At 35.5% G+C, this 21,358-nt stretch overlaps 2 protein-coding genes and 1 long non-coding RNA gene across 3 annotated transcripts; 2 read left to right on the forward strand and 1 right to left on the reverse strand.

The window, feature by feature from the left end:
• The first annotated feature begins 1,927 nt into the window (after positions 1-1,927).
• LOC135073589 (mediator of RNA polymerase II transcription subunit 7) lies at positions 1,928-3,283 on the forward strand. The gene is made up of 4 exons (XM_063967754.1): positions 1,928-2,080; positions 2,206-2,412; positions 2,571-2,839; positions 3,016-3,283. Exons 2-4 carry the CDS (start codon positions 2,224-2,226, stop codon positions 3,218-3,220), a joined length of 663 nt encoding a protein of 220 aa, XP_063823824.1. The 5' UTR covers positions 1,928-2,080; positions 2,206-2,223; the 3' UTR covers positions 3,221-3,283.
• A 477-nt stretch (positions 3,284-3,760) lies between these two features.
• Positions 3,761-6,548, forward strand: LOC135073192 (uncharacterized). Its single transcript, XR_010257593.1, has 4 exons — positions 3,761-4,079; positions 4,266-4,419; positions 5,794-5,989; positions 6,398-6,548. It is a non-coding gene; the product is annotated as an uncharacterized LOC135073192 (long non-coding RNA).
• Positions 6,549-16,307: 9,759 nt separating this feature from the next.
• LOC135073193 (apoptosis inhibitor 5) lies at positions 16,308-20,102 on the reverse strand. Its single transcript, XM_063967271.1, has 8 exons — positions 19,876-20,102; positions 19,632-19,793; positions 18,982-19,326; positions 18,505-18,702; positions 18,230-18,421; positions 17,881-18,147; positions 17,556-17,720; positions 16,308-17,448 (listed from the first exon to the last, which is right to left on the reverse strand). Exons 1-8 carry the CDS (start codon positions 19,948-19,950, stop codon positions 17,158-17,160), a joined length of 1,695 nt encoding a protein of 564 aa, XP_063823341.1. The 5' UTR covers positions 19,951-20,102; the 3' UTR covers positions 16,308-17,157.
• Between the last annotated feature and the right edge of the window lie 1,256 nt (positions 20,103-21,358).

Here is a 21,358-nt window from a genome sequence, read left to right on the forward strand (position 1 = left end):
CGCAACCGTTTTTGATGAAATTTGGCATAGAGATAGTTTGAGTCCCGGGAAAGAACATAGGATAGTTTTTATCCCGGTTTTTGAAACAGGGACGCGCGCGATAAAGTTTTTCTGTGACAGACAAAATTCCACGCGGGCGAAGCCGCGGGCGGAAAGCTAGTTATGTTAAGAGCATTATGGCATAGTCATATTCATAGTCAGTTATTCCATAAAAGTAATATTATGCAAGAAACATTCAACTATGCCAAATTATATTAATGTAATTATGATATCAAACCGTTCAAAATGTGTGGCTGTACACGAGCAATGGAAGTAGTGCAGTGGGCATAAGTGCATCAATCTGTTGTTTCGTCTTTGTTAGCACGTGCACTTTACCGTGATACCAAATTGTACCTCTGCTGAAATGAAAATGCAGGGAGATTCGCGCGCCACTGAAGATGAATTGCAATTGAATTGGAGATATTTCAAATTAGCGCAATCTGGGCCCAGATCTGCTTTATAGCATAATATCCCGATTCTGTCAGCCTGTCATGTCGGTTTGGTGTAGTGGTTCAGAACGGACTACTATGCCGAGAGGTCCCGGATTCGATTCCCAGTCGGGCAGAAATTCAGAAATTGAAATGATGAATTTTAATTTCTGTGACGGGACTGTTACTATGTATGATACAGTGTGAGTCACGTTAAAGTGTAAATATGAAAACAGATGAAACAAGACCTATTTTTATCGTCAAAAAAAGAGGTCAATTTTTTTTAGTTTTATAGATTTTTTTTCTACCAGTTACTTATTTTAAAGAAAACGTAATAACTTTTAAACTAAGAGATATATCCTGATAAAATAAAAACAGTAATAATGCTAAATAACAGGCGATACTAAAAAAATACATAAAATACTCAGGAAATGCCAACAAATAATAAAAAATGATACTTTTTGAAAAAATCTGCTTTTAAATTCGTGTTTTTTTGGTTATTTGATAAATTTCTCCAAAAAAATGCCGCCATAACAGGTGGTTTTTATTACTTTGTATTATTTTCTATCGTATTACCTTTGTAAAACCAAAAATCGCATGTCTATCTCTATCACAACGTTTGCAATGATCGTTTGAATTGAGCCTCTCCGGGCGCGCCATTCAACGCTTCGTTAACAACGAAACTGAAGATGGCTCTAGATTTGTAATTTTGATAAAGACAAGTTTGATTTCAAATAAAAACAAAAGATTTCGAAGTAAAATAAGCATTTTAGTTAAAATTAAAATTGTCCCTACCTGTAGCGGAGAATAATGTTGTGGCAGGCCTTTGTTCAAACGATCATAGCAAATGTTGTGATAGGGATAGAGACATGCAATTTTTGGTTTTACAAAGGTAATACGATAGAGAATAATACAAAGTAATAAAAACTACCAGTTATAGGGGCATTTTTTGAAGAAATTTATCAAATAACTAAAAAAACACGAATTTAAAAGCAGATTTTTTTCAAAAAGTATCGTTTTTTATTATTTGTTAGCATTTTCAGGGTATTTTATGTATTTTTTTTGTCTCGTCTGTTATTTAGCATTATTATTGTTTTTATTTTATCAGGATATACCTCTTTGTTTAAAAGTTATTACGTTTTCTTTACAATAAGTAATTGGAAGAAAAAAAATCTATAAAAAAATTTAAAAAAAATTTTTACCTCTTTTTTGCCGATAAAAATAGGTCTAGTTTCACCTAATTTCATATGTACATTTTAACGTGACTCACACTGTATTATGTATGTATGTATTCAAAAAGTATATTAAGTATTATAATATAATTATCCGTTATGCTAGCACCCAGTGCCGTACCTAGAGCTAGGTTAGGTTTTGTAATTTAGTAATAGTTCGATCTTTGCAAAAAACGGGAACATCCCTATTTAGTTTGTCATATTGGCAGCAGTGACAGTCCGTCCGTCATTTTGTTGTCCATTTGTTTTTGACGTTTAGGTAGCACAGTATTTTTTTGTGTATTTTTGAGCCTGAAATACCTACGTGCAATTTACTTTCCAGAAAGAAAGTAGTTACCTTCTGAAGCAGTTGACTCGGTCAAACTGGATTCATAGCCAAAAGTATTTATAATCATATTTTTATTCCATATTTATTACTTTACTACTCAGACTTACTATAATTTTAGGCCAACTATCCAAAGAAGGCCTAGATTGGATACATAATTGATTAATTTCTTAATTTTCAGCACAATCTGTCGATCAACATGTCTTCAGAAACAGCTCAAGTTAGTTCGTTGCCCCTGCCTCCAGTGCAGTTTATTAATTTCTATACAGATGAAAATGTAAGGAGAAATCGAGCGCCTTTACCACCGCGGCCTATACATGATTCGTATTCTATGTTTGGACATCCTTTCAACGCTGATGATACAATCATACGGTCATTGGAGAGTCAGGTCAGTTTCTTCTTCATTGCTTGTATAAAATTTTTTTAATGATTTTTAGTTTCTGCATTATACATTGTATTTTTTTATAAATATGTCCAATTTGGTTATCCAGGAGGATCAATAGTTATTTATTGTATATCCGAAATGAATTGATTGTTGTTTTACAGGGTTTTCGACGCCTGTATCCAGTACACTTTGAAAGACGAAGAGAACTAAAAAAGCTGAATCATTCATTACTTGTTAATTTTTTGGATCTCCTAGATTTGTTAGTAAATTGTCCAGATTCACCTAAGAGAGCTGAGAAAGTTGAAGATCTCAGTTTACTGTTTATTCACATACATCACCTGCTAAATGAATTCAGACCGCATCAAGCTAGAGAGACTTTACGGGTCATGATGGAGTTGCAGAAAAGGCAGCGTGTGGAAACTGCTACAAGGTAATCAATAAAAGTATAATCAAACTAAATGTTCATAAAACAAAATAGTTTGGCTCTCCTTGGACAGGATTGCCTGAGTAAAATGTAGGTAGAAAATTACGCTGGACGGAAAAGTTTAATAATAAATGTATTTATTTACCTTATGAAGATTTTGTTTGACCTTTGAATTTTTTCAGATTCAAGAAACATTTGGACAAAGTGCAAGATATTCTACAGAATGCCCTACAAAGTTTGCCTGACCAAAATGAGGTTGACTCCAATTTCAAGGTGCCCATTGAGATGCTAGAACACATGGACTGCAGCCCTAGCGACAGTGCCGCTGTGGACCCTTGCTATGAACTCGACAGAATTATGTGTAATGTCATTGATAATATGAGATGAACAGCTTTTAATTGTATTCGTTTAGATTTAGCAGAAATAGAAAATATAAGACTAATTTTTATATACTGGTATTTTAATGTTGAAGACCTGAAATCCTAAAAACTTGATTGGAAGAAAGAATGAGGCCCTCTAACTCATTAACATTTCAAAAGTTTTGCATATTCTTTCGTTTTCCTAACGCCTGTAGCACACCTCCGCCACGAAACGATGACAGCGAAAGGATTTCAATATACCTACGCCTCTGTGTTTCCTTAGCCATGTTGCTAATGTGGGGATGTGATTGCAGATATGTATACTGAAATCTTTGCGCTGTCACGGTTTCGAGGCGGAGGTGTGCTACAGGCGTCATGATTATTCAGAAAAGAAGCGAATTTCACACAAAAATAGCTAACAGACTAACAGAATATGTGATGTTACACAGTACCAAAGAACAGTACACTGAGATCTCAATTTTTTTTTTTTAATATAGTTTTTCACGGCTCTGGGTGCAAGCCCTTTTAAGCCAGTCTTTGAAGTCCGTTGAACTTTTGTTTGAATTTGACACATCACATCTGTGTTTGACACTTCACTTCACTGAGTTCACTGCACTGATGATTCCAACTGATTCACTGATTTTCTCTTCTCAAATAGTTCCCAGAGTTGAAACCACGAAAGTATATATGGGTTTGAAAAGTTTCGGATCCTTCAGGAGCTCGTCCAACGACTCTGGTACACGTTCACAAATAGATTGAAGGTCATCGATCATGACCAGTCTCTGAACTCCAAAACTTCTACATTTCAAGATTATGTGTTCCAAATCAGCAAGCTCTTCATTGCAATATGTACATTCAGGGCTCGGAATCAAGTTGAGCCTCTTCAGGTGAGTGGGAGCGTGGCAATGGCCAAATCTCAGCCTATTTATGATGGTTATAAACTTCCTGTTATCTATATTCTCATTCCTCCGATGGTACCAAGGTTTGGCGGGCGGGCTTCCTTGGATCTTAGCATACCATTTTCCCTTTTCCATACTAGTAATTGTCCAGTACTCATGCCATATCTTTTTCAGGTCTTGACTGATTGCGGCTTGATAATCAGTGTGAGGTAACTTCAACAACGTAGAATGGTCAACATCAAAGCCATTCCTTGCAGCCAGATCAACAATTTCATTCCCCCTGATGCCACGGTGCGATGGTACCCAAAGGAAGAGCAGTGTCTTACCAGTAAGTCTATATATGTTATTAATTAATTTCTTGATATGATAAATTATATAATTCAAATTATATTTACAAGAGTTATTTTCCAGAGCTAGTAATACGCTTTTAGAGTCAGTTAGAATAATAATATTGTCAGATGGTGGATTACATGTACAGATATGTTTAAGTGCTAAGAGGATAGCATAACTTTCTGCAGTAAAGATACTACAGTGGCTTTCAATTTTATGACTTTTAGTAAGTTTAAGTTGCGGATCATAAAATGCAGAGGTTACACTATTCTCTTTCTTTGAACCATCTGTGTACACTTTATAATAAGACTTATTTAGAAATTTATTAAGATCAATTTGATTGGAGATCTTTTCTCTTAAAATGGTGAAATTATTTACAACAAGATCTTCATAATTAACTTTGTACATGGGCCATGGCTTATCTTTATACATATTTACAGTGAGAGAATCAATATACAATGCAATTCTTAGTAAGGCTGGAGTGCGTCCAGATATTAACTCATTACCTGTAATTGGAGGAGGAGGAGTAGAGCATATTTGGGAAGATAAGGGTGGCATGATTCTATCTAGTACTGGTTTGTTAGTTGAAGTTATTAGTTTTAGACAAAAATTTGCTGCTAGTTGAATACGTCTCAGTACTAAAGGAGGAATGCATGTTTCACATTGCATAGCATTGATAGGTGTTGAACACATAGCTCCTGTTATTATTCTAAGTGCTTTATTCTGAATAACATCTAATTTTTTTAATAGGGTTGGGCTACAATTCATATATGCTAAAGTACTATAGTCAAAATGACTACGCACTAAACTCTTGTATAAAATTGATAAAATCTTAGGATCAGAGCCCCAAGTTACACCAGCTAGTGAGCGTAATAAGTTTAAAGCCTTAGAAGAGTTGCGAATGAGAAGCTTGATATGACTTTCAAATGTGAGTTTTTTATCTAGACACACTCCTAAAAACTTTTTTTCCTGAATCCATGAAAGAGGATTATTATTATAATAAATATTAGAATTACAGTCATTATATTTTTTCGAGAATAACATAACGCCGCTCTTATTGGGACTAATATCAAGTTTTAATTTACCAGAATAAAAATTATGGATTTCAACTAAAGCTACGTTTAAACTATGCACAGCAGTATTTACATTTTTATTTACAGTATAAATTAATAAATCATCAGCAAATTGTAAAAATTTTATATCCCTTTGTGTTAAATACTTATTAATTTGACTAGTGTATAAATTGTACAATAATGGCGAGATCGTAGCGCCCTGCATTGTGCCTTTATATACATATCCGGGTCCATGAAGAATGTTATTAAATTTTATATACATTATTCTTTTATACAAAAAATTGAAAATCCATTTACAGACTACCCCGGGTACTCCAATATCACATAAGATGGCTATTAAAATTGAGGGGACCACGTTATCGAACGCGCCCTGTACATCAAGGAAGACACAAGCTGTAGTAGAGTGACCATCAAGAGAATTCCTAACATCTGAGACCAATGCTGTAAAACTTTCTGCTGCACTTCGGCCTTTCCTAAATCCGAATTGTTCATTTGGTAAGATATTATTTGATTCGACATAATAATCTAATCTTGTCTTTAACATGCACTCAAATACTTTACCTATACATGAGGACAGAGAAATTGGTCGATAAGAGTTACAGTCATCAGGAGGCTTATCTGGTTTAAGTATAGGGATGACACATTGAGTCTTCCATGAGTCTGGGATGACCTGTATTTGCCATAGTAAATTAAAAATGTACAGTAAAAGTTTTTTGGCATTATTATGTAGGCGACGAATAAGTTCATAAGGAATATTGTCTAAACCAGGTGTAGTGTTCCTACGAGACTTCAAGGCAGTCATAAACTCTTCCCAAGAAAAATGTTGAGATAAAAAAGATGCTTTTTCATCACCAACTTGACAGAAATATGCTTGCAATAATGAATTGTTTACTTCTTTTTCAGGAGGAGATACAGGGGAATATTTCTCAAAAAAAGAAGGAATCCATTCATCATTCTTCGGCAGTTTAGGAATTGAAACACGCTTAAACCTCTTCATATAGTTCCATACTGTACTAACAGGAGTATATCTATTAAAAGATTCACATAAAGATTTCCAACCTGTTTTCTTTTTTTCCTTAAGAGTTAGTTTTTTAGCAGCATCTAATTTTTTATATGCAATGTAGTTATCAATGCTTGGATTACGTCTATAAAAATTTAAAGCATCTTTACTTTTTTTAACTGCACTATTACACTCATCATCCCACCAAGGTACAGGCTTTTTCATTAAATTGGGAGAGGTTTTGACTACTTTAGGTACACATTTGTCTCTAATATTAATCAAATGATTATAAAAATCGTCATAAATTCTTAATGGATCTGTATTATCTAAATTAATATTAACTACCATGTTTTCTGTTTCAGTATGAAATTTAAACCAATCAGCTTTATTGTAAATAAATTTGTGTACTGGTTCACCTATCTGATATTTATCAACAGAAGTCTGAATATCTGTTACAGTGGGATAGTGATAACTTCCCATTGGATCATCATAAACTTTCCAATCACATAATGGAGCTACTGAAGGGCTGACACATGTTACATCAATAGCCGAAGGATTATGAACAGATCTACCAACAGTGGTCGGCGCCCCTGAGTTGAGGATACAGAGGTCGCTCTCGTCAAATATATTGAAAACTTCATTACCTCGACCGTTACTAGTAGCACACCCGAATGCGATGTGGTGAGCATTAATATCACCTGATAGCAAAAGAGGCTTAGGTAGTAAGTTAATTATCTGTTTAAGTTTGCTACCATTAAATCTTGATCTATTTTCTTTAGGTGGTGGACAATATATACATAGAATACTTAAATTACCTATACCAGTTCTCAGATTAATAGCTACGGGTTGCAAAAAATCATAAAAAGGAAGCTCTATTATTGAATATTTCAAAGTGTCTTTGACTAGGATGGCGACTCCACCCCGCCCTTCTTTTTCTTTACCTATTTTACTAATTAAGTTGTAATTATGAATATGAAAAGAATTGTTCTCTTTTAACCATGTTTCATTTAGCAAACATATATCAATATCATTATCAATTAAGAATTTTATAAGTAATGGCTTTTTGTTAATAACACCTTCGACGTTAAATTGAGAGATTCTTATGAAACTTTTATCCATTTAAAGCCCTTTAAAACTTTTTATAAGAATTTCCTGAATAATAGAACTATTAACTGCCCTCGTTTCGTTGCCAATAGCGACAAGGGCGCCTACAAGGCCCTTGCGGATAAAATCATTGTTTATTATTTCGTCTATTAATTGTTCATTAGTAAGTGGTTCTTTTTCTTTAACTTCCATTGAATTAGTAGAAGTGGAAGAGTTCGTTGCTGATACAGAGCTAGCTTGAGGCTTCCTTGATGTAACAGATTTAGAGTTAGTTTTAGGAGCAGCCAATAAAGGAAACTCGCTTATATAATTTTTGATAACTGGGCTACTCTTTGTAGCCGAAGCATTGCTGGAGACCATATTAGCGTAAGTCAATTTATTTTTTTTATCTTCAATCTTTTGTTTTTTAACAGGACAGTCCCTTGAAATCGCAAGATGAGCTCCTTGACAGTTTATGCATTTGGCTATTTTATTTGAAGTACATTCAGAAAAATGATGTTCTTCAGAACATATTGAGCATTTTTGCACAGATTTACAAATTTTAGCACCATGGTTGAATTTGAAACACTTGAAGCATTGCAACAATGGAGCGTTGTATGGGAATACTCTGAACCTAAAAAGGTCAAGATACACATGTTCGGGTAACACAGTTGATAAAAATGTGATAGACACTGATTGAAAGGGCTTTATTTCGCCGTTGTCTTTTTTGGTGAACCTACGCACACCTATGATCTCATAAGATGAGGAGAGTTTCTTAAAAAGTTCCTCATTGCTGATACTAGTGGGCACAAAGCGAAGCACGCCGACTGTTTCTACTGCTGTGGCTGGGATGTATGCACAGGATGTATGCCTTGAGTTGGTGTTTGGTTAGGAAGGGATCGTTTTTCAGGAAGTTATTGGCATTACTAGACTGGGAAAATGTGACACATATTTTATTGGCGTTAATTCTTTTAAGATTGGTAATGCCCTTGATTTCATTTTTGAAAAGGTTGGTAGTCAGAATGGGATTGTTGTTCCCGATCTTCTCATTCTCTTTCGTGCTTTCCACAAATACAGAAAACTCGCCACTCACCGTGTTCTCCGCGAATAGCCTTCTATACCCTGGTTTTACGTACGGTTTGTAGAAATCTTCATCTGCACTCGTATAGGTGTGATCTCTATTTGGTGCCTTCCTTTTTTCCTTGCCCCTGGGCGGGTCCTTACCGTCCCCGTCCGGCATAGTCGAGTTTTAAGTTGACTTAACGACTTCCAATAGATAGATAACTATTTTTATCACAAAAAGAGAAAAATACAAAATTGGCTTCAAAAATCGCGCCTAGTGCGTTCAAAAGCCCGCCAAAAAAAAAAACCTGAGATCTCAACAGTCAGCAGGGTTGCCAGATATCAGCTAACTCAATTCGCCTAATTTTTCCTGCTGAGTAGCCTAAATCGCCTAATATATTTTTTTCTTTAAGTAGCCTAATTCGCCTAACATTTTGAGCTAAGTAGGTATAAAATAATCTATATTAAATAAATTACTTATCAAAATACATATCAAATCGCAACATTAATAACAAATAGCTAGCTGTTTATCTCTTTCTAACTTACCACAAACCACACACTGACAATCAGCTGACAACTACACACACACACACACACAAACCTGTCAGCTGATGGCCTATATTGCGGCCATGTTGTTTTCTTAAATCGTGTATTTATAATGCGTGTAAGTGTGAGCGTAATGTATGTACTGAGCACGTTTTTTTAAAGTTACGCCAGGTCCATGAGATATCAGGTACGAGTGTTGAAAATTACTAAAGCGGCTGAATTTGACTGACCGTCATTTACGGTCAAATTGGCTTTATTAATGTAAGCAAATTGGTCAAAAACGGTAAAAAACAAGTCATAAACAGTCAAAAACGGTCATTTTCGGACAATTTGATTTTAGTAATAGTTAAGAAGTTTTTTAGTTTTTCTTGGATTTTGTGATTGATAAAAGTCTGTCTACAACATCTTTATTGAAATAAAAAAGTGGTTTGTAATGATTTATTATTGTTAAACATTTTACAGTGAGTCTACAACTTCTAAATTGAAAAAATAAGTGTTCTGTAATGATTTGTTGTGCTCTCTTCACCCCGCTCACATGCATTATAGGTGAAGAATGGCAATGTCGCATCGCTGTGCACATCAACTTTGATTACGTCTTATTCTCTTTTAATTTATTACAAACTAGCTTTCCGCCCGCGGCTTCGCCCGCGTGGAATTTTGTCTGTCACAGAAAAACAATATCGCGCGAGTATTTGCTCACCGTTTAGACCTACCCTGGACTACGACAATCATTTTAAAACCAAAATCACCTCAATCGGCCCAGCCGTTCTCGAGTTTTAATCAGACTAACGAACATCAATTCATTTTTATTTATATAGATAGATAGATTAACGTTCCTTCATTTAAAATTGCATATAAATTACCTAACCTAAGTAAATAAAAAAATAAATTATTCGGTGGTAGTACAGTAATATTGAGTCAAATTGACTGAATTTGACCGTTTTTAAACGGTCATTTATGGTATTTGACCATCGTGACCGGTCAGATTCAGTCAATTTACATCTCTCGTCAGTGTACGCAATAGCTCTACTCACTCTTACAAAGAGTGAGCGAATGGAAAGAACGGTGGATGTCTCAGATTAACTGATAAGTGTTAGGTGGATGTGCATGCATATTACGTATTTTTTTTCCAAGGTAATCCTGAAGTTGCCTAAATAGCCCGATCTTTTTTTCTATGTAGCCTAAATGGCTACCAGTAGCCATTTGAATTTTTTGGTCGCCATTTGACCCCCAGAGGTAGCCTAAATGGCGAAAATTCGCCTAATCTGGCACCACTGACAGTCAGTGCATAGCTGCTCAGTGACAGGTTAAGAGCCATTTCACAAAAATATTCCGCGCGAATTTAGGTAAAAGCTGTCAACGCAACGTCAAAAGAGTAAAAAGAACGCTGAAATGGACAAAAAAATCTTGAGCCGTGACCGTATTAAGACTTGATTTAAGTTATAAATTTTAATAGAGTTTATTAAGTCTTTTATATTTCGATTCATAATGAAACACGAATAGGTATAATATGTAAAATATATATTAAGTACAAAATAAAGACAGTCACATAGTGAAAAAAAAATCTGCCCCCTTACAGCTCCATCATCGGACCCTGGATACGAAATATTCGTCAAGGCGAATCACACAAGCCCAAACTCCATAGGGTTCTATTGTTTTGTTACGGAGGTGGCCATTGCATCTCCTCCAGATCCATTATCAGACAGAGCTAAGAAATAAATAAATAAATAAATATTATTATAAGTAAACAAATAACTAAAATAATTCATCTTACTATCTTACTTCTTACTAGTCTTACTAATATTATAAATACGGAAGTTTGTGTGGATGTCTGACTTTACAGTACAGTACAGTACAGCAGAACTAGGCAGTCTGTGTTCAACTATCACTCGGGTCCAGGCGCGGATCCACCGTTGTGGGCACTGTGGGCATGCCCACAACCCTAATTTGCTTGTTTTATTATGATCTATTGATAAGATCGATAGGCATGTATGTATGTCCGGCTTGTCCGGGCATGTAGTGATCCAACTCTCACTTTGCTCATTTTTGGTGGCTGTGCCCACAACCTTTTTTGAGGGCTGGATCCGCGCCTGCTCGGGTCGGACGTTCCTATCGCAAGATCTTTGGTTCACTCAGTTCCGATACGACTCTAGTGCTGTGTGTAATTATTATTATTAGTGCTGTGTGTAGTGGATTTCATTTTGCCTGAGACCTACGCCATGAACCCTGAACCAGAAGACCCTGTCGCCAGCGACAGCGACGCTCATCCATCCCTGGCGTCGACCAGAATAACAATGTATAGGCTATAATTTATGACGATCTGTGACAAACTAAATTTCAAGCGGGTGAAGCCGCGGGCAATACTACATATTTCATACTAGCTTTTTGCCCGCGACTTCTTCTGCGATGAAGTGGAAAATGGTTCTAATAGAATTAAAATATTCTAAGAAAATTAATTTTGTTAAATGATTATATTTTTTGATATAAAATCTGCAAATTATTATGTATAAATATTTGAATACTTACAAAATTATGAGATCTTTCTAAAACAAAATTAAAACACTACACCTGCCGCAGATTTCTTTGTAAACAATGTTTTTTTGTTTTTCCTTCAGGTGCTAAAATCACCAGGCTATTGTTAATACTCCAGTAATACTCCAGAGTATGCGCACTCTGGAGTATTCCACATACTACTGGTCGTCGGAGAAGCATAGATTTCCTTTAAGTCTACTCCCGCTACCATATGGAACTCCTCTAAAACTCGTGAGGGCGCCAACACTTGCTTTTGTATCGAAAATTTGTATGAGCAGCTGCGCACGCGGTTGCCCGTTGCAAGCTCTATGCAACCACACTGTTTTAAACCGTGGTCCCTAAGCATGAGATGGGAAACTGCACTCTCTTGAATTCTCTTGAATTTGATGGTGTTAGGGGAATCCTAGGAATGAATACAGACTTTCCAATAGAATCTCCCTCATCAATATTGCGAAATTGCGAGTTGCAATGCAATGTTACGTTTTCACTTGTTATTTTATTGTAATCTGACCTTGATTTTTCAAACACGTGTCAAAATAAAAATAATAATTTAAATCAAAAGTACTAAGGAATATTTCATTGATATCAACTCAGAAACAAGCACAGATCACAGAAACTAAAGGGAAATGTGACAAGGGACAAATTGGAACATATTGCTTGTGAAAGCAATGATGACAGTAGCGACGTCATTATGTAAACAGTTTATATTGCTTGCATAGTACTAAAGATTATTCGAACGTTGAATACTGATACCGCAGTGGATAATGAGCACATAATTTGATTTCTTTGTGTGTGTGAATTTCTAATACGACACTGAGTTTCGAACTCAGCGCATTACTTAGCATCTCTCTATATTTCTATGGAACCAAGTTATCTCCAAAATAACATTCCACACCTTTTTAACCTAGTCAGGTAATAATTTTAATAAAATACGAAGCACGTCATCTATCAATAGGATATGTATATTTTAGAAGTTACTAAATTATGCATAAAATATAAACACTTTAGAAGTTTAGTTAAATCGTAGAATTTCTGAAAAACAAGTACTAAAATCGTACTGAAAAAAAAGTAATAATAATATGTTATCTAATTTATTTATTAAACGTCGAATTTTATCAAAGATTTTGGACTAAAGTTTTTGAAAATATTTTATAGCCTACATAGAAAAAAATTAGGATTCTAAATCGTGAAAGAATTTTTTTTCGGAGCCTATTGCCTCCAAACAAACAAACAAACAATTAAATCTTTCCTCTTTTATTAGTATAGATTTAACAACAAAGCTTTCTCGAAACAAAACGCTTCTTTTTCTTCTTCACGAAACAAAACTCAAAGCGGATAAATAAATAAACAAATCTTTGGACAATTTCACAGCGCCATCTAGTCCAAAAGTAGGCAACCAATATGCTTGTGTTAAGGGTGCTAGCATAATGGATATACTTTTTTATAATTTATTTATTAAATTAAATACATGGTACCTACATATTATACATAGTTACACCCAGATCCGTCAAAGAAATTAAAATTCATCATTTCAATTTCTGCTCGGCCGGCCGACTCGAAACAGCCTCTCGGCATAGTATCAAATGTATTTGGTCGCCGTACAAATCACCGCTTCACGACACGAACGCACGTAAACGTCACGGCGGGAAAAATGACACAGGTCCTGCCTTGACGGGCGCTCGCGCCATACTAATCGATGTCGGCTTGCGCATTGCAATTTATACTGATATTCACATCAATATTTTGACAAAGTGGTTACTAATATTTAAACAATAACTGTAGAAATCAATTCTACAATGAATATTCTTTATTTTGGGATACTTTTATTGCAGTTATTGCTGTGTTTTTAAACCAAAAACCACGATCAAAATGTGACGTTAATCTTCAAATTTGCCAAATTATTTTTAGATTTTACTCAATAATGGTAATGAAATTCAAGAATCTATTTCATTAATGGACTACAAGAATATATGTCCGATGATTACTATATATTTTTAAGCTTATTATATGAGCATAAATAATAGATACAGGACTTTGAAAATGAGTCTGCGGCAATTTTTCCGTAAAATGGTTGTGGGAGATGGGGCACTGTGAATTAAGAAAAAGAGTTTTAGTAAATCCGTTTCATTAATGGTCAACACCAAGGATTGACCTATCTTTCGCAGTTATTAAATAATATCTGGGTGTTGCTTAAGATAGTAATTCATGCTTCCAAAATCTTAGAAATTCGCACGAAAATGTAAAATGGCTCTTAATAAAGTGGGTGCACTTTCATTTGGATCCTATTTTTGTGTAGCGTATTGTATATGAGAACTGTAATTTATTAATCAGAATAGTAATTTAATCTTGATGCTTGTAAAATGTATTTTAATAGGTCTCTTGTCTCTTTTAGAACTACTTTCTAAAACCTTTTCAACTGACTTCAAAAAAGGAGAAGGTTCTCAATTCGACTCGTATGTTTTTTTTTTTTTCTATGTTTGTTACGCGATAACTCCGCCAATTATGAACCGATTTGAACAAATCTTTTTTCGGCGTATAGGTAATACCTCAAGGGTGGTCCCATTTAAATTTAATAATAGAAAAAACAACCCCCAAGGGTGGAAAATTGGGGATGAACTTTTTTATACGCAATATCTCCGCCGATTATAGATCAATTTGAACGATTATTTTTTTGTTGAATAGGTATTATCAAAAGGGTGGTTTCATGCGAATTTGAAGAAAATATTTCACCCCCCAGGGTGGAAAATGAGGATCATTTCGATTTTTAGCTGTGAATGCAGATTTATAGGTCTAAGAAATCCTTAATATACAGTCCAAAAATTTTTGCTCTACGACAAAAATTTACGAAGTTATGGCCAAATTACTAAAAAAGTTCACTGACCGCCCGGCGCGGGACCGATGACGTCACTATATCCGATCCGAACGCTGCCAGCGTACTTCGTGGATAGAAAATATTTTTTTCTAGCCAAACCATCAGTTTTAGAGAAAAACTTGTTATGACATTTATTCATCAGAATAAAGTAAGCTATCGATAGGTAATTTTTTAAAATAGAAATTGTGAAAAATATTGCAAAAAATCCATACGCTCATACGATTCAATGCGTTCCATTGAATCGTATGAGCGTATGGATTTTTCACCGCGGAGACGCGATTAGGGTCTCCGCGGTGGTATATTTGGCGATTTATTCAAATAAAGTGTTCATAAGTGTTGTTAGAGTCATATCTTCATCCAAGTAAAATATAAAAATGTATAGATATTAATTTATTTATGTACTTCTAACAATAAGTATAGCTGAGGCAGATACACTCTGCCTAGGCTACAAGACATTGCTATGAAGATCATTTCGATGTACACGCAATACCTACCTGTTATTTAGTTTTTCTGAGTTAAACCTACGTACCTACCTATCTATTCGCCGTTCCCATGGGCGGGCCAGCTGCTCCCTCCTGGAAATCTATTTAATCTTAGCCTAGAAGCTGGGTATGACTCCCCCGCCCCTCTCCTCTCCCCAGGTCATAAGCTGGGCATGACTTCCCCCTCGGCCAGAAGTCGGGTATGATTTACCCCCCCCCCCCCCCCCCCCCCCCGGCCAGAAACTGGGTATGACTTGACCCCTCCCCCTCCCCCCAGGCCAGAAGCATAAGCTGGGTATGACTCCCCCTCGGCCAGAAGCAGGGTATGACTAACTCCCCCCCCCCCCCAGGCCAGAAACTGGGTATGACTTGCCTCTCCCCCCCTCTTACCAAGGCCAGAAGCTGGGTAAGGCTTGCCCCTCCCCCTAGGCTATAAGCTGGGTATGACTTACCCCCCCCCCCCCCCCCCCCCCCCCTCTAGGCCAGAAACTGGGTATTATCACTCACATTATGTATTATTATGTTCAATACAAACACTCGCCCCAACCGCGTCTCCGCATTCCATCGAATCCTATAAAAATGTGTTTTTTGGACATAGCGATACTTATTTTTCACAATTTTTATTTTTATAAATTACTGGTCGATGGGTTACTTTATTTTGATGAATAAATGTTATTAAAAGTTTTTTTCTAAAACTGATAGTTTAGCTGGAAAAAAATATTTTCCATCCCAATAGTACGCCGGCTGCGCTCGATTCGGATATAATGACGTCACGCGGCCCTGCGTACGTTGACTTTTAGCGGCAAAAACGGCCTATGTTTATTACTTAATATCTTCGTAAGTAAAGGTCCGATTTGGATAATTCAAAAAGATATATCTTTCTTATGTCTTAAAGATTAACGTAGATACTAGTTTTATTGAATTTTCTAAAACAGTACTGATCCTCATTGGGGATGAACTTTTTTATACGCAATATTTTTAATTTTTAGTTTTTTTTTGTGTTCACGCATTTGAAGTCGGTTTTATTTTTTTTAAAAGTTAATTATTTTGTGCCTAAGTGCAGTTGATAGAACAGTTAAAGGACTGAAGCATCATTACTTGGAATGAGTGCTATTTGGCAGCAAAAAATTAAAATGAATTGGTGTGCTGTGTTTATACTTGAATCTAATTTAATGTGTATGTAATTCTTTCTGTAAAGGTAGAGGTAGATAGGTTTAAAAATTAAAACAAAAGTAATATTTTAAGAGCCGTTTATTGTTTACGAAGATAGATCACACAATCCCATAAACATAAGGTACACTTGAAATAATTTCCTGGCTGTACAAAACAAGCCTAAGAAATTAAAAACTGGAACAAGAGTTGTAATACCGGAGCGATATATTCACTACTTACCGAAATATAAAATGTGGACGCTCCAAACGGCAGGGCTAGTTTAAAAAATGTGTATGTAATTCAATATACATATTACTATCGCTAAACTTACGCACGAAGATTTTGAAGACTACTTTTCCAAATTTCAGTGCTGTAGCACCAGGCAGGCTGGAACTAGCTGCTACTAACTATATTCATATAAAAGATTATATATTAAAATCTAACATACTTACCCATTCTGTGGTATTGCAACTGTTACAAAAGTAATGCAGTCATTTACCTCGAGAAATATCCCAACATTGAAACTGTAGTCACGATGGCTGGACTGAAAGGAATTAATTGAAAACAAAATATGACCAGTTCCTAAGATGTGTCACGATGCTGCATAAATAACCTGATAAATAAATATCACGAATCACCAGCGTCTACTCGTATCAGCTATAGTCCATAATAAAGAAATTTCCTGAAAAATAAACCAGAAGAAAAAATAAAACCTATCGCAATAGATACGCTGGAACAGTGATAGAACGAAGTTTTCCTAAATACTTAATTCAAATTGACTCTTTTTACGTGCCCAATTTTATTTTTGGTGGTAAGACTTGTGATGTCAATAGTGTCTTCTTTTTATTGTCATGCGAAGACAGTAAATAGGCACCAGTTAAAAAATCATTATTTCCAACTAAAATCAAAAATGTCGAGTCCGTGTTTTTTAGTATTAATAATTGCTACGTCGTCGGAAAGGGGCGCCACTGTTTCTAAAGTCGCGTCTCCCATATCCACCCCTGCCCCTCCCGGGATTGGGTCCAGAGAACCGTCCAGTATTGTTCAGCCTGGAACTGTATTTGCCAGACGGTGGGGTGTACATTTTGAGGTTTCTATCGCCACTTCGTGCGCGTTTTTCGGGGGATCCCTTTTCCTCGCCATTATCAAATGTGATTGGTTGGTGACGCTTTTGGCCTGCATGTGGTTGTTTTTCTTTGACCTCTGAATTGCTCAGCTGTTTTTCCTGTTGACAAAAGAAAAAGAAAGAATTAAATAATGTACTTGCCTATCTTCAAATTATACATAAAATCAAGTCAATATGGTAAATAGATCCTAAGAACAGTAACTTACCTCTTTCTCAGCTTTCTTTGACTGGAACGACAACTGTACTTTGCTCTTGAAACTAGGCGGAGTTCGGAATATGTCCCTGATGAGTGTATTGATGTTTGATGTTGTTTTTAATGCAACAACCTTCAATTTGTTTTCTTCTGAGTTGGCATCTTCTCCTTTTTTATTCTATAAAAAAAGAAAATTATTTGGTTATTACTCCTTACAAAAGACAAAACAACTTTGAAATGAATGAAAGCTAATATGAAAGAGTGACTAGCAAGATTTTGTTAATATTCATAAAAATTATTAATAAAAAAATAAAATAACAATAAAATGTATTAATTACCTGTGTAACTTCCTTGAGTTTCTTTATGTAGCCCTGTGTGAGGCGGGCTGTGTACTGCAGACGTAACCGCAGAGCCTTCAATCTAGCAGCATCAGCGCTCAATGCATCAGGCGCTTTCCGGCACAACGAGTGGAGTGCATACAGGGCACACTCCACGTGTGAGAACTGCAGTGATGGGACGGCAGCAGTCTCTTCTTTTTTGCTTTCCTCTTCTGATTTTTCTGCCTTGTTTTCTTCATTTTCTAAAGGAGCTTCTGGCAAGTATTTCTGTGAAACAATAAAGTAAGTTAGATTATAGAAGGTCATCGGCAAGGTAAAACAAATAATTGCAAGAAAGCACAATTCTTACCATTAAGATATCATAGATGGTGTTAATCTTGTCTTGTAGTTTCTCAACCTCTCCACAATGTTCTGTGATTTCAGCATACATCTTCAGTAGTTCAAGTTTTGGATCAGTTCCTTCGGGTGTGGTGATGTCATCCCATCTTGACAAGACATGTTCACTAAAGAAGTTGATGAATTGGTTTGAATCCACTTGGGGCTACAAATAAAACATATTATGTAAGTCCAAAGAATTGTTAGTTGAAATTCCATAAAATACTTGAAAAAAGTAGGAAATCTTACCGAAAATAAGGGTAGTGCATGTTGTGTGCATTGTAGGATCCTGTCAACATATTCAGGATCTTCCGGATGCCAATCTTCGGGGGCAAACGCAAGAGCAGCAATTAGTTGTACTAGCTCCTTCTTCCCTGCCGGTGTTTTGCCAAGTCTGGACCATGTGAGTAACTCCATGATATGCTCAAATTCTTCAGCAACAACATCCTGCAAATAAAAAACAATATTGTTATTTAAAATAAATATCAACACTAATTGATAGATACAGGAATTCTATTAATGACAACTGAATTTAAAAAACTAATTAAATTGATAATTAAGATAATGAGTGCTTAGTAATTAATTAAGGTGTTAATGATAGCACTTTACAGAGAAATGTACTCATGATTATGTAATTGAACACCATTAACCAAGTGACTAATCTCTCAAATTATGACTCACAAAATTAAGTAAAAATATTGATTCACAAAGATAGGGAACACATACCTCTAATATTTTCCGGCATTCGGCAATAATAAGGTCCTCTGCTTCTTTGTTGATCACTTCCCGCCCAAGTTGTTTGACTTTGGTGGCCAAGAACTTGATGCATCTTTCCCTTACGATTTCATTTGTTACTTCAGTGTCTGCGCTTTGATGTATTTGAGAAAATATCCCCGTTAAAGCTCCTTTAGGGTCACTCTTCACAATTGCCAGCAATGAGTTAGTGACAACATTGATTTCGGTGGTATCCTCAGACTGAAGAAGTTGCGCCAGAATGTCAGCAATCCGTTGTGTATTCTCCTTATTGTCTTTGCAAAGTACAGGCAAGTCTTTGATAGCTTGCTTGCGAATCTACAAACAAAAATCAACAATAAATAAAGTTTCTTCCAGCTCTCATTGAAACCACAACAAAAGTAACAAATATGATAAAAACTAGGTACTTTTCTTCTGGGGCGGAAGAAATAATTTTATGCAAAATCATTTGCTAAGGAAACCCAAATATTGTAAATTAAATAAAACACGGGCAAATATAGTTTACATCAATACACCACAATGAAACTATAAAGTAGCACTTGAGAATCTTGTGTAAGTGATAGTTCCCCCAAGAGATTATTAAATGACAAAAATAAAAAAACACCACGTCAGACAATACTTACAGCAACATCATCATCTTCACAAAGATCAAATTGAGCCTCAATAGCTTGCTCGGCGAGGTTAGGAAAACTATGGAAGAACTTCGCAATGAATTGAGAAGCGAGACGCTTCTCCTTGTCGGATCCCTTTACAGCTGATAATATTTCCAAATACTCCTTTTCATGCTGTAAAGAAATACCACAAGTAAGTAACTTGAATTCTAATTTAAGACCATAGCATACAGTATCAAAATAAAATTTAGGTTACCTTAGAAATGTCATCCTTGGCGTCGGCCAATATGCCATAGTTTTGGTACAGTTTTTCGATATTATCCGCCGACATTGTTGAAAAATAATAAACTCACTATACAACTTCACCACAAAACTACACAGTAGCACCAATAATATTGAAGACCACGATAAACAACCGCAATAAAATAATCCGATGACGACTAATCACGACGACAAGCAATCAATGAATGATGAATGAAGCATTGAAGCATTGAAGCTCGAACGAAATTGAAAAATACCATGAGCTGGTCAATTTAGCCAACCTAACAACATGAACAGCCAATCATGTAACGCTAATCACAAAGAACGAACGGTGAATGACATTAGTGATGTACTGAATCTTTTTATTGAGCTACATTGAGCTCAATGTTATGGTACTATTATGAACAATAGATGGCGCTAAATGTGAAGAAAGAAAGATTTGATTAATAGTTTATTAAGGAGGTTTTGCAAATTGCATTTAAAAAAAAATTACAATGACGATTTTGTTTTTGTAAAACTTTTAGTTCACGATGAATATGTAATATGTAGGTAGGTACCTACTGTGTGGTGAATCTCCTGATCCCTGATCCTTATAATAATGTTAAATAATTAATTTAATTGTTTGAAGGGATTCAATTAAATTATGGTGTTATGAAATAATTATTTTGAAATATATGTTTACTCATTCGTATGTTCACTTAGGTAAGTTACTACATAGTTGCCTACATAGTTGTTACTGACTTACCAAATCTATTACTTACCTTTCCTATTACTTATCTACTCACAGATTTGTGTTGTCTTTTCATGAAACTCATATTTTTAATACCACGTGGTAAATTAGGTCCTCTTTTGTAGAACGCCTTTAAACCTTGTACCTTTTTACGATAGTTTGCATAAAACTACCACGATTGACGTCACCTGTTCAGAGGTACCTGCCAGTTCAGTATGTTATGAAAGTAAATCAGATTATGGATTATGGTTATAATTTTTGTTACAAAATAAACAGTATTCATAAAATCTGTAAAATGTTACAGTTTCGTAGCTAAATATAATGGGTTCTTAGGCCCGGTTGCCACCAAGAGATGTACGGCGAAGCTGGCAGCACTGGCAGGCTATTTCCACCGAAGCGAAGTGGATATGTAGTCATGTGAAAATAATGAAATCTGATTGGTTATTCAAAACTTCTCTGCTCCGCTCCACTACACCTTGATGGAAGCCGGGCCTTACATACACTATAGTGGCTTAAAAGTTGTTGTTATTTTATTACCTATTATAAGCAATAAACGTATTGAGTATTGAGTACCTATTTTGGGAAAATCTTCTTTCTTTGTATTTAAAAAAACAAAAGCATTCTTTGAACGGAGTATTATTTTTCTACATCTTTTTAAAATATGGAAAACAAAAGGTACAAAGGGTGCCGAAGGTATAGTTACACTAATCCTTATCTTTATTTTTACCTGCAGGCAATCGATAAACAT

Source organism: Ostrinia nubilalis, chromosome 7, assembly GCF_963855985.1.
Source record: "Ostrinia nubilalis chromosome 7, ilOstNubi1.1, whole genome shotgun sequence".
Taxonomy (NCBI): Eukaryota; Metazoa; Arthropoda; class Insecta; order Lepidoptera; family Crambidae; genus Ostrinia; species Ostrinia nubilalis.

Coding starts and splice junctions, on each gene's coding strand:
- LOC135073193 (XM_063967271.1), bottom strand. CDS start 19,950: ATGTCGGCGGATAATATCGAAAAACTGTACCAAAACTATGGCATATTG. Junction 18,703..18,981: donor AATGCCGGAAAATATTAGAG/GTATGTGTTCCC, acceptor TTTTATTTGCAG/GATGTTGTTGCTGAAGAATT. Junction 18,148..18,229: donor CCATCTATGATATCTTAATG/GTAAGAATTGTG, acceptor ATTGTTTCACAG/AAATACTTGCCAGAAGCTCC.
- LOC135073589 (XM_063967754.1), top strand. CDS start 2,224: ATGTCTTCAGAAACAGCTCAAGTTAGTTCGTTGCCCCTGCCTCCAGTG. Junction 2,413..2,570: donor TACGGTCATTGGAGAGTCAG/GTCAGTTTCTTC, acceptor GTTGTTTTACAG/GGTTTTCGACGCCTGTATCC. Junction 2,840..3,015: donor CGTGTGGAAACTGCTACAAG/GTAATCAATAAA, acceptor GAATTTTTTCAG/ATTCAAGAAACATTTGGACA.